Raw genomic sequence first — 16,635 nt, 5'->3', positions numbered from 1 at the left:
TTTTAATGAAATAACATAGTATGTGTTGTGTCTAATATGTTTATACGCAAAGAAAATTTTACAATTTATGGAAAAATTACTGAAATAGGAATTTTGGAAATTTTTCTGGAAATTTTTACTGACAAAAACAGTACTTTTAATTAAGTTTTTTCAATTAATTAAACTGAATTTTCAATTTTCTTTGCTAGTAAATTTTACTGTCAATTGATTAGTAAAAATTACGGTAAAATTTTATCCTTATTTCGATGATTATTTCAACTGCACTGTCTTATAATAAGATTTGACCTTGCTATTAAATTCACAATGTAACCAAGGAGGAGAATCAAATATTTGAAAGTTGGCGTGAAATATATAAGTGTGCGGGTGTGTTATAATTAGGCCACAATTAAACGCACAACGGGTGGCACAGTCTTAATTCTCTTGTATATGTTCATTTCTCTTATCTTTACATAATACGAACATAGCTTCAGTATTATTCAGTTATTAGAGGAAAACGTTTTGTTTGTATTGTCTTAATAAATCCATTAGATCTGTTGAAAATTTCAGTAGCTCCTTATGTTTATTAAAAATATTTTAACATCCAATTATATTAAGAAAAAGATAAATACACACAAAGGTAATTAGCCTTATTACTTCATATCTCACCAATCATTTCGACTTTAAAACAATTTACTTTTACAAATAAATATTAATTAATTATATTTGTAATTGACAGTTTTTTAACTGTTGTTTACAAGAGGGTCATTTTACTTGATTAATTTTTTATCAATTTTTATGACTCTTATGAGAGGAATAGCAAAAAAAAAGTTGGTCACATAAATCAGAATTTTATTTCTTGGAAAACATCAAGATTTTGTGAAGAAAAAGAAATGTGAAAGCTTACGAATAATCTTGACTCTCTAAGTTGAGTATAGGAAGTAAAGAAGAGAAAACTTTATTGGGTCGTCGTACAGTGAAACGAACAGCTTTAGAGTAGAGACCAGATGTGACCCCTGATGCTATCTTTTCATCTTTCTTTGGTGACTCACAAGGCCATCATCATCTTTCTTTCGTTTATTTTCTGTTTTTTAAATAGTTTTCAAATTTTATTTGCCTTTTTTTTCCGTTAATTAGTGAGTTTGAGACTTGAATGTATTTTTCTCTTGAAAAATGATCAACTTTTGTCGACTTATTTAAAAAAAAAAAAAAAGAGAAATATTCAATTCAGTAAATTATCATTTAAAATCGCTTTAAAATAACTTGAAAATTCCAAGGGAAATTGATTTCTATTTTCAAACAAACGACTAAACGTCGTGGAGGCACTTCCGGTCGTTCTATTGCACATATATTGCTTACAGTTATAAAGTGCAATCACGTGCAAGTAATTCGTATAAGTGAATTTAAACAAAAAAAATATATATATATATATACATTTAAATTTACCCCTTTGCAAGTAAAAAATGATTATTTTAACCATTACAAATTTTCTTTTTTGTTTGCAGTTTCTTCCAAAAGACAATCATGACAGGAACTTATCGGAGATCGGTGAGTACAGGTAGACAATTTTATTATTACATTCTTTAATAACTTTTAAGCGTGGATTATATAAAAAAAAAAAAAAATTCTTTTTCAACACAATTTAACGACATTGTTGATGCAATGACTTGCAGAATTTTCTGTCAAATGTTACCCGGAATGATGAATGAAAAATAAAGATCGAATAATAGTAATTTACGTATGACGCATTAAAATGTATGAGAAGAGGATGTTGAAAAAAAGTAGAAGGATGAGTAGTTACAGTCCTCAATGATCAGACTTGTCTACATGAGCATCCGGATTTTTTTATTCGCTCCTTTATTCTTTCTTGTTTATGTGCTTGTAAAATATACTTCAAACAACGCCTTGTCAAATTCTGATTTTTCGCTTTCTACCGACAGAATTTAATTTTATTTTTTTCTTACTCCATTTTTCCCCTTTCATTCCAACGAATTAAAATAAATCCCAGATTCTTGATATATAAACATCACTATTATTTACGTTTGGATTTTTTTTATCAAAGTTTTATCACACATTAATTATAAGTCTAAGTACATTTTATTTATTTATTTATTTATTTTTATTGTTCAATGGGGAAGAAAAAAAAAATTAAAGTCAATTTCCCCTAAGATAAAATCATCTATAACAATTCAACCAAGCTAGTATCCGGTTTCCTAGTAAATGATGCATGAAAAGCTCTCGCAAAAATGCCAAGCTTTTAGTTTTATCCCAACATCTCACAATATGTGCACATAAGAATCCGGATGTTAGTCGATCGTTTTAACGCCACTCGACAATCGTGAAATATAATATAAAATCGATATCTAAAAAGTTGATGAGTTTTTAAATAAGAATTTCCGATTTTCCAAACTTAATATTCCCATTATTATCAACACTACGATGATATAATGACCAAACAATGTCCATTTATTTTTAAAATGATTTATTGTTTATATCAATTAATTAATTATCTCGAGAGATCTAAAATAATCGATAGAGGTTTTCAAGCGTTTTGTATTTTTCTGAAAAATTTGGAAAGATTTTTTAATATACCAGATAATAAGAAAAATATACCGATGAATCATTCTGAAAAAATGCTAAAAATTTATGAAAAATCAAAAAAAAAAAAAATCCCCGAATGTTTGGAAACTTTTTACGAAATTTGAGATGTTTTTAAAAACTTTTAAAAAATGCTAAAACATTATTGGATATCCGAGAAAATGATATTATTTTTAATATCAAGGGAGGTTGATATCGACTATTTTAATAAAAAAAAATTATTATTTTTTTTTATCGAAGGATTGTAATAAGTTTGCAAATTTTTTCGTTCAAGTTTTATGCAGACAAAGTCACAGGTATGAGTTAGTTTGAAAATAAATAATAATATAAAAAATATATTTACCTATAGAAACCTCTTGAACATCAATATTATAAAAGCATCTAGCCTTTATATGTTGCAATATTTTCTAAGATAAATTATTTCTTTAATATTAAATTTACAAATAAAATAGACATATTTTTTTATGAAGTTATCTATCATAACTTTTATTTGATAATCTATCTAGAAAAGAGGAAGAAAGTATTGAGGATGTATCTTGTTGAAGGAAATACAAAGAGTCAACTACAATAATTTTTTTTGTCATTTATAAGATAAAGTTTAAAAAATTGAAGGAATTCAGGTCACAAAAGCTCTACTTTCAGGATTACTGACCCGCAGAAACCGATCGATTATCGTTGAACACGCGAAGGTAATCGGTTCCAGTATTCTAGAACAACCTGGCAAGTTCTCTTATGTGGTTTATGAACTGGATAGCTTAAAAGTGCATTGTAATATCGTGAATTTCTGCTTGGAGATGAAGGAAAGGATTCTAAAACAAATAAAACTAAAAAAGAAAATAATCATAAAAAATAAAAAATCAAGCAACAGGTGTCTTGGTATCATCAAGACTCATCAAACTTTTATTTTTATGAACTGTCCTACAATCTATTTTTGAATGTTTGATATGGTACTGCTGGATGATAGTAACTGATATTTAATGCTTTTTATTAATCGGTGTTGTTAGTACATTCAACTATAAAGTTCAATATTGATTTATGTAATTTTTAGAATATTTTATATCATTGGAGATTGCTATGATTTGAATTAAAACATAAAAAATACTAAAAATCATTCTAACATCCAAGAAGTCGTTTATAAAAATGTAAAATAACAATTTCGAAGTAAGTTTAGCTGCACAATATAAATATCGATCGTGAAACGTTTCTTACAGGTCAGTCATGCAATGCAACTTTGGTACAATGACCTCTTGGGGTTGTTGTGACTTGGTATCGATCAACGATCACCAAGTCTAAGTGTGTTAAATCTTTAAATACAATGACAAATCGAAAATAAATGGACATGAAAAGAGAACAAAAAAAGTGCAAATGAGGAAAAGAAAAAATTAATCATGTAAATAGTCGTAGACATACTTGGCATATCATTTTATAATTCTGTTGGATTGTTTAAAAGTATTTTAAGCTAGTTACCAGTCGAATCAAATCCACTATATCAGTCTAGACATTTAGCTAGAGACTAATTATTTATTACTTGCATCAAACTTTCAGACAATATTTTTTTTCTTTAAACTTGTAAGTGAATCGATACAAGTCATTGTGTGATGAATTTAAATAACTATTTAGCATTGTGTGATAAAGAAAATCCATCAAATAAATACCCTTGAAATCTCCGTATGTTAGAAAGCGCGGGAGAAGACGCAGAGAGTTTTGGAGGTGATGAAGCAATCTCCAACATGACAACAAGAATGTCACGAGCAAGTATTGGTGGTCACTCTGGTGGCTTCCTTCGAGGAATCGGGAATCAACAGCAGCATCAACATCACGTAAGTTTTGATCCAGAGGCGCCAGAGCCACCATCAGCATCTCCAATGTCTCAACATCAGACACGTAACTTTCTAGAGAAACCAGAGGTTGATAAAAAGGTCAAGGTAAATAAATACTCCTTAACAATCTTTATAATTAAAAATTATATTTCCAGATCTTTCATATTTACTTAAATTGCTTTTTTCTTCACTTCCAATCAGTCAATTTTGTTAGCTACGTTGACACTGTTTTCATTTATTTTATATCCTGTTAGGAGAAAAAAAATATTCAATATATATTGACAGATATAAATGCTAGGACCTCTTATAAGAAACTTAATCTTACCAATTACGTATATAACGTTTAGATATATAAGAGTATAATTGTATATATAGAAAATAAGGCGTGGCACAATTAAGCCCCTTGAGAGTGTCTGGACATACCCTAGAGAAGAAAGACTGAGGGTGGCAATAAGGGAGAATTTTCATCCATAAGGCTGTTGACGAGTGTTTATTCTGCCACACCTCGACAATTGTCAAAGAGTACCACACCTCAAACCTCATCTATTCTTCTTATACTTCATACAGAATTTCCAATGCTTCATTTATTTACCATCTCAATCCAAGATTACTATTATTTCAAAATATTTTTATATCAATATCACAATAAACATGAAGATAAATTATTTAACACTTTTTATATCTTTTATATATCAGAGGCATAGCATTCATGGAATGATGGAGGAAGAGAACGTAGTAAGACCACATCAAGAAATGGCAAGTCTTTCTTTAGCAGAAAAAAAATATCTATTGGCAGTTGAACGTGGTGATGTTGCTTCAGTTAGAAGGTAATTATTATTTGAATACTTAATAGTAGTTCATAATTGATAATATTAATTATTTGATAATGATAGAATGCTACAGAGAGCTCAAGAAGATGAATGGATCAATATTAATTGCGTGGATCCCCTAGGAAGATCAGCTTTACTTATGGCTATTGATAATGAAAATTTAGAGATGGTAGAACTCTTGATTGAGTACAAAGTAGATACAAAAGATGCACTACTTCATGCTATCTCTGAGGAATTTGTCGAAGCTGTAGAAGTACTTCTTGAACACGAAGAGACACTTCATAGAAATGGCGAGCCTCATGTATGAATAGTTTTACACTATTCTGCTATCATCTATTATTTTATCATTATCTTCAACACCAAAAATGGCACATTAACAATTAGCTCTTGAATTTTATTTTAAAATTATCATTACATACATGTATATCTTCTTTAAGTTTTATAATCTCGTTAAATATATGACTGTTTATGATAGAGTTGGGAAGCACTTCATCCAGACACAGCCACGTTTACACCAGACATCACACCTCTGATACTTTCTGCACACCGGGATAATTATGAAATTATAAAAATTCTTCTAGACCGTGGATCTGTATTACCAATGCCTCATGATGTTCGTTGTGGGTTAGTTAAGTTTAAATAAACTTGATAATTGATTTACTTCATTTTTTTGTTAGTTTTAATATTTAATTTTGATAATTAATAATAAAGGTGTGACGAATGTGTAACATCCCGAATGGAAGACTCTTTAAGACACTCAAGAAGTCGTATCAACGCATATAGAGCACTTGCTTCTCCATCCTTAATTGCTTTGTCTTCCAAAGATCCTATTTTAACGGCCTTTGAGCTCTCATGGGAGCTTAGACGATTATCATTTCTTGAGCATGAATTTAAATGTGAATATCAGGTAAGTATTTACAGACTTGAATATTTTAATTATTCACATTTATTAACATAATTGTTTTATACCAGGAACTTAGAAGACAATGCCAGGATTTTGCTACAGCACTTTTAGATCATACTAGAAGTTCATATGAACTTGAAGTACTTCTCAACCATGACCCAACAAGACCAGCATTTAAACATGGAGAAAGAATGCATCTGAATCGTTTAAAACTCGCTATTAAACTTAGACAAAAAAAGGTTTAATTAATATATATATTTCCATTTTTTACTAACTAAGCTGGAAGAAAATTCATGCTACATATAATAATTAATTTATTATGAATATTAAATCGACCAAGAACTGGATAAATCACGTAATAATAATAAAGCTTTTTTATGATTTTAGTTCGTTGCTCATCCGAATGTTCAACAGCTTTTAGCTTCAATCTGGTATGAAGGTCTTCCTGGATTTCGAAGAAAAAATATGCTTCTGCAAGCCTCTGATATCGTTCGCATTGGAATTTTATTTCCATTCTTCAGTATTGCATACATAATAGCTCCTCACAGTGTTTTTGGTCAAACAATGCGAAAACCGTTTATTAAATTCATCTGCCATTCAGCTTCGTACTTTACATTTTTATGTAAAAATCGATTATTTTAATCTTTTATAAGAAAAAACACTCAAAAATAACATTGAAAATTCAAAAAAAAAATTAATACTTATCATATTGACAATTTAATCATGAATTTAATGAAATTTTTAAGGTTAATTTTTGAGTGTTAACAAATAAAAATAAAATTTTGTATTACATACCAATATTATATTATACAATTTATATAGTTATGCTTATCCTGGCTAGTCAGAGGATAGAAAGCGTTATAGGATTATGGATGGGTCAAGATATCTCTCAACACGAGCCAACACCGACAAAGCGAGGAGCAGCACCCACTTTAGTAGAATGGTATTGATTGTTGTGTTTACATGTATCATGAGAAAATTATGCAATTGGTTTACTAGGTTTATTGTTGTATAACAGGTGTATTTTAGCATGGGTATCAGGTCTTATCTGGTCTGAAGTGAAACAACTATGGGATGTAGGTCTTGAGGAATACATCCATGACATGTGGAATGTCATTGACTTTGTCACTAACTCACTCTATGTAGCAACTGTAGCATTAAGAGTCGTAGCTTATTACAGAGTGCAGAAAGAGAATGAAGGACAAATGCCTGGATCAATTGTAGAACTTCAAAGAGAACAATGGGATACTTGGGATCCAATGCTAATTTCTGAAGGTCTTTTTTCAGCTGCTAATATTTTTAGGTAATATTATTTATTTAATAGTTAATATTTTATCAAAGAGAGTTTCTTGATTTTTATAAAATTGCTAAGATTAATAACAAATATTCAAACTAATTTAATATTTTTATTAACTACCATTTAGAAAAGAAAAATATGTATATGCACAATGTCATTTATCATTGCGCGAGTCAATGCTTCAATTCAACTCGCACAATAAATTTCTACGATATTGACCCTTTAATCATCTTTGTGGTTGTTCTTCATCATAGAGTTTTTTTTTTTCAAAGCTCAAATGATAAAAACAAAACGTCACAAAAACATATGAAAAAAAAAAAAAGGGAAAAAAGTGATTTTTTTCTAAACAAGAATTTCTCTTTATTGATAAAACCAGCTTAGTAACCCCAATAATGAAGTATATTAAATGAATTAATTCATTGATTAGTTCTCTTAAATTGGTTTACATCTTTTCTGTAAACCCTCATTTGGGCCCTCTACAAGTTTCATTATCGAGAATGGTGATGGATATTATGAAATTTTTTTTCCTTTTTGTTCTCGTGCTGTTCGCTTTCTCCTGTGGTGAGTGGTACGTTATTAAATATCAAGTGCTTTTTAATATGATACCGAAAGATTTTAATGTTGATTTATTAGGATTAAATCAATTACTTTGGTACTATGCTGATATGGAAAAAAAGAGATGTCCATCAGCGTCATTATCTGGTGTTAATAATAACAATAATAATAATAACAATAATATGACAACTGACTCTAATGCTTGTATTGTGTGGAGAAGATTTGCTAAGTGAGTGTATTTAATTTTCCTAGAATATTTATAAAATATTATTACGAATAAATAATTAAGATAACAAAATAAATATAATTAATCATTTAATATTTTTCAGCTTGTTTGAAACAATTCAAACACTTTTTTGGGCAGTTTTTGGCCTGATAGATCTCGAAAGTTTCGAATTAGATGGTATTAAAGTATTTACACGATTTTGGGGAATGTTGATGTTTGGAACTTATTCTGTTATAAATATAGTAGTACTGCTGAATCTTCTTATTGCAATGATGAATCACTCTTATCAACTAATATCCGTATGTTCTATGTATTCCAATAATCTCTTGATAAACTTTTTTTTATCCATTCATGTTTTTTTTTAACATACATCTTTTTTTTTCAAATTCTATATAGGAACGTGCTGATATTGAATGGAAATTCGCAAGAAGTAAATTGTGGATTAGTTACTTTGAAGAGGGAGGAACTGTTCCACCGCCATTCAATATCATTCCAACTCCTAAAAGCATGTGGTATATAGGTCAATGGATCTACAGAAAATTTTGTGGACACAGTAAAGCCGCAAAAAAGGAACATATGAGAACTATAAGGGTAAATTATCAAGTTAAGCAATATGTCATACATGTGACATATTAAAATGATTTATTATTATGATATTAGTCAGAATATATTATGTATATCTTATCTAAATAAAAGACAATTTTATTTTAAAACTATTAATATTAAGTGTATCAATAAATTTTTTGTTCATAAATATATATATTTTCATCAGAAAAAAGCAAAACAAGCTTCTGAACGTGACTTCAGGTATCAAAGTATAATGAGGAATCTAGTACGGAGATATGTAACAGTGGAACAAAGAAAAACAGAAGGTGAAGGTGTTACTGAGGATGATGTTAATGAAATCAAGCAAGATATTAGTGCCTTCCGATGTGAACTAATTGAAATCCTTAAGAAGTCTGGAATGAACACTTCTACATCCTCTGGAACCGGTACCGGTGAGCCCCAGCCTCCCTCCTGCACTCCTTCATCATATTTTATCATCATATCTTATAATATAACTCATTTTTTACACTGAAATCCAAGCTTAAAACCTGCATGCTACTTAATATTAATTTTATTATTAATTAATTCATTAGAAATTATCTTTAATTAAACATGATACTTTTGAAACATATATATTGAATAAAATTAATGTATTATTTTCACAGAAACAAAAAGTAAAGTGTTAATTAATTGATGAGAATATTATATTATTAATATTCTGCTTATAGACGATTTATTTTTATTTAAGAAAATTCAATAGACATAATTAAAATCTAATGGATTAATATAAAACAAAAGAAGTGAACATACATGTCAATGTTTAAATGAAAAAAATAAAAAATTACAGGAGCTGGTGGTAAAAAAAATCGTCAAAAGGAACGACGTTTAATGAAAGGATTTAATATCGCACCACAACCAGGTGGAAGTGGCAGTTTACCTCCAGTTGCTGAAATTATAGCATCACTTCAACAAGTACGCGATGAAGATTCAACCCAAAATGATTTGTTTGGAAGTACTTTGAGCAGTATATTTGGTACAGTTACGACTCCAAAAAAAAATCCTCATCATATTAGTACAAATAGTGTCCCCGGATTAACAAGTTGTCGACAAAATCGTCATATACGAAATGGATCCAGAAAACGACGATGGGGAACTTTAATTGAAGCTGCTAAAGCTCGATCCAGACTTATAGGTAATTGAATTTGAAAACATCTCACTTAAGATCTGCTCTTTATAAGCTGTTAGAACTGAAATTTCTTGATTATTATTCATACGTATTTGAACGAATAAATATTATTTCAATATCACACCTTTATTGAAATTTATCATCATTTTAGTCAATTATGCAATGTTACTAGAATTATAATTATTTATTGAATTAAATCGTTGTATTAAAAATTTAACATTCAAGACAAAGTTTTGAATGTTGTAATATTGTTGAAATGCAATTATTCCAATTTTGTTTTCTCATTTAGAATCATACGCCTTTGGATCTACAGGACGATCCAGATCAGAAGATTCAATGTACCCTCCAGCTTCAGAAGATGGTGGGTTTCGTTCCGAAGGTTCTTCAGATTCTAAATCTTCTCTTGATGTACCTTCACAAATCCAAGTTTCTAATAATCAAGAGAACGCACAAAATCAAAATTCGCACAACAATAATGAACGAAATCATGATATTCATCATGTATTTAGTCATGGTTTAGGACCAGCTTTGGCTGCACTTAGGAAAAAACGTAAAAAGTTTTCTGCATCACGTGCATCAACTCCAGTAATGACTAGCGAAAATGCTAGTACGGTCGAAAGTATTTCAGGTTTTCCAATGAGTAATTCTCCAGCTTCATCAGTTGTTGGTGCATCAATTGTTGCAGTAAAAAATCAGTTACATCGAGCTAGTAGTGTTCCTACCAGAAGTCCAGATCTCTCAGGGAATCAAAGTGCTCATTCAAGACATCATAATGTTACTCAAAGTCAACAACCTAGTTTAGAAACTACAGAAATTGGTAGTGTCAGTGAACACATAGGTGAGATGTGTCAATACTATCTTAAATTCTTAATTTTTTTTTCTAGCTTCCAGTGTCTATCAATTTGATAAAATCTATTTATATTTTAGCAACAATACAAAAAGTTGATAATTTGATTTTTCAACTCATATTAATTTTACTTTTAAATACAAATGAGAAATTCATAAATAGAAATAAATTTATATTCAAAATAATAATAACATTATTTTTTTATTCATCAAAAGAAATAAATATGTCGTTTTTATTGAAAAGATTTTACTATTGAACTGTGAATTTTCACGTTAAACAAAATTATTTTATTTTAAATAAAAAAATATATCTTTGCTTAAGCTCTTTTTCAATGCCATAATAAAGTTGCTTGAGCACTTGTTTGATATGAAAAGAGTACCAGGTTTTTCTTGCTTGGTCTAATTATATTTATTTATCTCTTCTAAAATTGCACAGTTTGATAAAAGTAGTGGTGAGTCGTAAAGTTTATGATTAAATAACTAGTCCTATTTAAATTACATACCTTAAGTAAATGAAGTGGAAATCTGCATATAAAAATACTTCCTATTTTTAACATATTAATATAATTTAACTTTTAAATACTACTTTTTTAATCAAAGTTTAACTTTTTATTTAAATAAAATAAAATAGTTACTAATTTATCTAATTAAATATTATGACTGTTCTTTTCCTATCTTTTTTAAAATAATATAAAAATCAATTTTATTATTTATTAATAAATTCATCAATTTCATCTATTAATATACAGATTATTTATGTTTAAGGGATGGATGATGTCCGGATTGATGTTGAACCTCTCAGTCCCTCAACAACAGAAGAAAGTTTTATAGGTCAGTCAGCAACTTCTAGAGATGGTATTCTACCAATTCAAAGTCTCACAACAAGTGTAAAAAGGAATGGATCAGCTACACAATTGCAAAGACTTCCAGGCATTGAGACAATTCGTGATGTCACCTCTGGCTGGCTCTGAGGATATTGACAATTGTCTTGGTGCCTTGTTAAAGATATTCAAAAATAAATAAAGAAAATTTCATAAAAATAATTAGAAGCGCGCAGGCGCCATTTCTTTTTTTAATAATCTTGATTATAATTACCAACTAATTCATTAAAAACTGATTAAGTATGTTGTATTATGAGTTATGTCAATTATATAAAAAAGGGTGTGAATATATTTTTTCACCTGTAGGTTATTTTTAATGATCTTCAATGATCGTTATAAAGTGATGACATCATCACCATCAGTTACTGCCAGTTGTATTGAATAAAGAGTTATAAGAACATAACTTGATAACATCATCATTATCATCGATAATTTTATTAAATTGTTTATATTGATTTTTCTTCTCAATATAAATTGTAATTTAATTGCTTTTTATACAAAAAAGTAAATGAAACACAGCATGAGAATGTGATTGTAATAGAGAAGAACTTGTTTAAATTGTCTGATTAACTTTGTTGTTTTTTTTATCGAATGTGGTTATAACTTAAATTAATAAATTTAATAGTACTTAACTATAATATTTTATAAAAAAATTTTATTTTTAATCTAGTTTCTTAAAATGAAATGCAAGTAATTGTGGTAAAAATTAACTCCGCCTCATAAAAGAGATTATTTATTTTAAAATGGCTGAATAATTCATTATCTTTTCTTCATTTATATTATTATCAATATTATTATTACACGTAGATTTTTGATATAAATTTACTTGGCTATAAGCTTCATGAGTTAATAATTGTTGGATATAACAATTTACATGTAATTATAAATTTTCTGATTTTAATTAATATAATAATAATAACGATTATTATTATAATGATAATTATATTTCTCAATAAGAGAGAATATTATAAATTTGTTAACCGGTATAATTGATTAAAAAAAAATTGAAAAAAATACAAAAAAAAAGAAAATATAAGTACGATAGTGAATCAGACGTTATTGTCATGACCAAATATCACTTAAATAATATCTTAAATTTTAAAATATTATTCCAAATTTAACACAAAGTTTTCAATAGTACTTTTAAATAACACGCAAATGTCAAAAAATTATCTCATACGCGTGTAATTATAATAAAATAATAATAAAAATATAACTTATTGAATTATTAATATAGTGTTTTTATTATTAAATATTGCTTCCTAATGAAATCCTAATTTAAAAAGAGTATATACTTCATAATAATTATATATCATACAAAACTATGTTGCTAGCATATTTTTTAATAGCAATGATTTTAGAAATGCTATAAAATTAATTAGTAAATAAAATTGTTAAGTATTTTATGTAATAATAATAATAATGATCATTGATATCGTAATAACAATTTATACTTCAATCCATGTGCAAGTATTTTTTGTTAACTTCTTAATAACTTTCTTACCTGTTAATTACATGGAGCAAGTTGACATCGAGCACGTTTTTGTAGTTTTTTAGGGCAAGGTGTACCGCCATTCTCGGGTTCTCTCTATAAAGAAAATAATTATTTTAATTAAAAACTTGAGTTCAATACGATAACTTTCTATTACAAACTAAACTTAATTTAATTCATTTTAATATTAATAATATCATTATATAATAAAATTTTATATAATATATGAATATTTAAAAAAAATATCTTACCTTAATCATTCTGTAACTTGTTACCCGTCCAATACCACAAGTTACAGTGCAAGGAGACCAAGGAGACCAATCACTGATTTCACAATTAATAGGTATTGGAACATTCAAGTTTGGAGTACCTAATTCAGATGGTTGTTGTCCAGTTAAAGCAGCTTTGACAATAGAACATGTATTCATACATTCTTCTTGAGTTAAGAAATTATTTCTGTTGCCTCTGCAGCCACCATAACCAAATGAAATGCAAGTGAGTCTTTTAGCATCAAAAGCCCAACGCTGAAAGTAACCTCGACATGGTCCTACATCAGCTTCTTCCATGCAAACGACTTTGGCAGTAGCCATATCAAAATTACAATCAGCTTGAGTAATACATGTACGTTGTTGAACGTGTTCTACTCGAGTTGAACATTCTTCTTGTCGTGATGGTTCAACCATGAATAATCTTGTGCGAATTTTGACTCCTTTTCCACATGATGCACTACAAGGGGACCAGTCTGACCACTCGGTAACCTGAAACATATTTTAATAAATAAATATTCAATACATAGGAAATTTAATTTAATAAATTAAATTTATATATCAAAAATAATGAAATAATTTCCGTACTTTACAAGTAGAATCCAATTCTTCAGTTACTTCTGTACAAGGAGGACCCATACACTTTTCTTTTTCCACTAGAATTACATGAGGACACTTCTTACGACCCATTTTATTGATAAAGTTCCGTGTTTTCATTTTAAATCCCACTCCACAAGTTGAAGAACACTCTGACCATGAAGACCATTGAGTAGTTTCACACAAAGAGGGATCTACTTCTAATCTTCCATTTAAGTTATCGTTTTCATCGTCATCAATTTCTTTATCTCTAAAAATGTCATTCATCAATTTTATCTTTTTTCATTATTATTCTCTTTTAATTTATTTTTTAAAATAAAAAAAACTTACGGGCATTCTGGTAAATCAGCAACACACATCTCTTTAGAAACTAATTGTCTATTACATCCAATCATTTTGGCTTTTTCTGGCATAATGTAGGATCGAGTTCTCATTCGTAGACCCTTGCCACAAGAAACGGAACAAGGAGACCATAGAGTATACTCGGTAACAGCACATTCAACTGAATAATAACATACAATCTCCAATTATTACATCTATCATAGGTATAAAGATTTTTAAAAATATTATTAATGTAAATATCTTACCTCGGGAAGTATCTTCCGTATTTTCAGCAACTTCAAGTTCCGCTAGTTGCTGGGTGAGTATAGATTCATCACATCCACGTGGAATAATTTTTTCTCGATTAATGTATAACTTAGCCAGTGGTGGCATTGGTTTACCGGAAGGATCATAAAACGGAGATCTTGGGTCTTCAGGATAAAAGGAAGTAATAGGTTTCATTTTTTCTCGAGGTTTAGTTTCAGAGTTTGGTGACATATAAGTAATGCCATTGTCAGTGCCAGCATCCCATGGATAAAGATCAATAATAAGATTTTGTTTCCACGTACAGTCTTTTTCACAAAGATTCAATTTACTCACTCCTACCACCCAATCCGGTGATGGTCCAAGCATTGATGCCACAGACAATAGAGGATGTTTTCGATCAACTCTGAAATTTAAGTTTCAATATTGATGATAATAATAGTTTTTATCATGACTTTTTTTGTATAAATGAAAATGAAGATTTATAATTTATTAATTTACTAATATAAGAAAATTAAGGTCATGCATTTTATCTATAATTTTCTTGTAAATGATTATGATTATGAATTAAATTAAATTAATCATGGAATATATATATATATACCTAAAACTCGTAGTGGTATTGGAATTTACATTTGGATACCAGAGTCCAGCAGCCTTAACTAAGGTTCTTAAATGTTGCGATTTAGAGCGTAGCTCTGCTTCTAAACCAGACGCTGAGCCCCATTCTGCTAATTGACGGAATCCATCTGTTGCAATATGATCTTGACCCCAAAATGAAAATGTACTTTCATGAGATGCGCCAATGAGATCACTAAAGTGCGTTAACCAAGCAGAAAAAGGAAAATCTTTCGGATGTGTCGTTTTAGACCAAATTCCTTCCATTGTAAGCTGTAAATTAATTTTGAGTTAAAGTGGGTCAATAGTTATTTACTTAAGTCACGTATTATTTTTAATATCAAATAAAAAATTTTTTAATTAAAGAAAATACAGTTTAAAAAATTAATTAACTTAATTAACTATACCTATCTTAGATTAACATTTAAAACATTTTTTATTATCATCAATTAGAGTAAAAATACTTACCGAATATTTAGCGTCATCACAAGCACAACATCCAAACTCGTCATTTGGTATAATATCATCATCATTGGCTTCACAAAATGTCTTTACCAAGTTTTTATCATCAGCATACCACTGAGACGAATTGACTATTATTGTTGCAGTGAAAACAACACATCCTGATCCTGGAGATGGAGATCTCCACATTACTTGAATATCAGTTTTGGGAAGATCATTACTTTCTTTTACAGTATTCACACATTCTTCGTCAAAAATCGTCAAAGAATCTGGATATAATTGGAAAGATCCAACTTTTGATATTGGACTATTTGGTGCATATTGTGAATCCACAGACAATCTGAATTTTGTAAAAGTTGATCCTTGAGACTCCAAGTCATCTAGTTGGAATGCATGATCACCTAGAATTGGAAAAATGTTATAACCATTTTTTAAACAATTTTTAAACATTACTATAAAATTAAAAATAAAGATTAATTTGATACCTCGAATACTAAGTGCATAAATTTTATTCGGAATGTATTTTTTGTCTGTTCCACTGGTAATGATTTTAAATCCACCATCCCCAGGTGTTCTTGGTGCTGTTATAGAATATTCTGATGGATTAAAAGGACATGCTGATTCCAAAAAATTAACCAAAAAGGTTAAATAAATAAAAAAAATTTTCCAACGATTATGAATGGTCTTTAAGCAGATCATTTTTGTTTTCCTAATGACTTGTATCAAAGGAAATACAAGACTGGTCAGCAGACTGTTGATGTATTCTGAAATTGATATCAATCACGTGGGCTAAAAGATAGTACAACGGATGTATGGATAAATTGAATAATAAGATAACATGAAAATTAGAAGAATCATGAATAAAGCTGAAAATTATTCTAATTTATATTATTTTAAAATCAGAAGAAGAAACAAATATAATTATGCTCATTATTTTTTAAATTATCAAT

At 28.8% G+C, this 16,635-nt stretch overlaps 2 protein-coding genes across 5 annotated transcripts; one reads left to right on the top strand and one right to left on the bottom strand.

The window, feature by feature from the left end:
* The first annotated feature begins 962 nt into the window (after nt 1-962).
* Nucleotides 963-12,251, top strand: Trpgamma (Transient receptor potential cation channel gamma). Of its 2 annotated transcripts, XM_035091010.1 has the most exons (19): nt 963-1,019; nt 1,482-1,524; nt 4,252-4,499; nt 5,091-5,221; nt 5,288-5,525; nt 5,700-5,848; nt 5,936-6,131; nt 6,197-6,367; nt 6,516-6,750; nt 6,951-7,071; nt 7,147-7,431; nt 7,853-7,986; nt 8,059-8,209; nt 8,310-8,505; nt 8,603-8,797; nt 8,979-9,204; nt 9,600-9,944; nt 10,228-10,776; nt 11,550-12,251. In XM_035091010.1, the coding sequence occupies exons 1-19, from the start codon at nt 996-998 to the stop codon at nt 11,753-11,755; spliced, it is 3,843 nt and encodes a 1,280-aa protein (XP_034946901.1). In that variant the 5' UTR covers nt 963-995; the 3' UTR covers nt 11,756-12,251. The 2 variants fall into 2 exon arrangements, with proteins under 2 accessions (XP_034946901.1, XP_034946902.1); XM_035091011.1 differs by lacking the exon at nt 963-1,019 and having other exon boundaries at nt 1,488-1,534.
* Nucleotides 11,616-16,491, bottom strand: fat-spondin (extracellular matrix protein f-spondin). 3 transcript variants are annotated; one of them, XM_035091014.1, is made up of 9 exons: nt 16,171-16,491; nt 15,692-16,086; nt 15,210-15,496; nt 14,608-15,011; nt 14,351-14,522; nt 14,012-14,270; nt 13,409-13,915; nt 13,170-13,253; nt 11,616-11,751 (listed from the first exon to the last, which is right to left on the bottom strand). In XM_035091014.1, the coding sequence occupies exons 1-8, from the start codon at nt 16,382-16,384 to the stop codon at nt 13,173-13,175; spliced, it is 2,319 nt and encodes a 772-aa protein (XP_034946905.1). In that variant the 5' UTR covers nt 16,385-16,491; the 3' UTR covers nt 11,616-11,751; nt 13,170-13,172. The 3 variants fall into 3 exon arrangements, with proteins under 3 accessions (XP_034946905.1, XP_034946904.1, XP_034946903.1); XM_035091013.1 differs by having other exon boundaries at nt 11,646-11,779; XM_035091012.1 differs by lacking the exon at nt 11,616-11,751 and having other exon boundaries at nt 12,881-13,253; nt 16,171-16,490.
* Nucleotides 16,492-16,635: the final 144 nt, after the last annotated feature.

This window comes from Chelonus insularis, unplaced genomic scaffold (assembly GCF_013357705.1).
Source record: "Chelonus insularis isolate UGA/USDA-ARS -01 unplaced genomic scaffold, ASM1335770v1 contig_88_pilon, whole genome shotgun sequence".
NCBI classification, from domain to species: Eukaryota; Metazoa; Arthropoda; class Insecta; order Hymenoptera; family Braconidae; genus Chelonus; species Chelonus insularis.
This window is presented reverse-complemented; position numbering and strand designations above follow the sequence as displayed.

Coding starts and splice junctions, on each gene's coding strand:
- Trpgamma (XM_035091010.1), top strand. CDS start 996: ATGCTATCTTTTCATCTTTCTTTG. Junction 8,798..8,978: donor AACATATGAGAACTATAAGG/GTAAATTATCAA, acceptor TATTTTCATCAG/AAAAAAGCAAAACAAGCTTC. Junction 10,777..11,549: donor TAGTGTCAGTGAACACATAG/GTGAGATGTGTC, acceptor TTTATGTTTAAG/GGATGGATGATGTCCGGATT.
- fat-spondin (XM_035091014.1), bottom strand. CDS start 16,384: ATGATCTGCTTAAAGACCATTCATAATCGTTGGAAAATTTTTTTTATT. Junction 13,916..14,011: donor AATTGGATTCTACTTGTAAA/GTACGGAAATTA, acceptor AATATGTTTCAG/GTTACCGAGTGGTCAGACTG. Junction 13,254..13,408: donor CAAGTTACAGAATGATTAAG/GTAAGATATTTT, acceptor TTTTCTTTATAG/AGAGAACCCGAGAATGGCGG.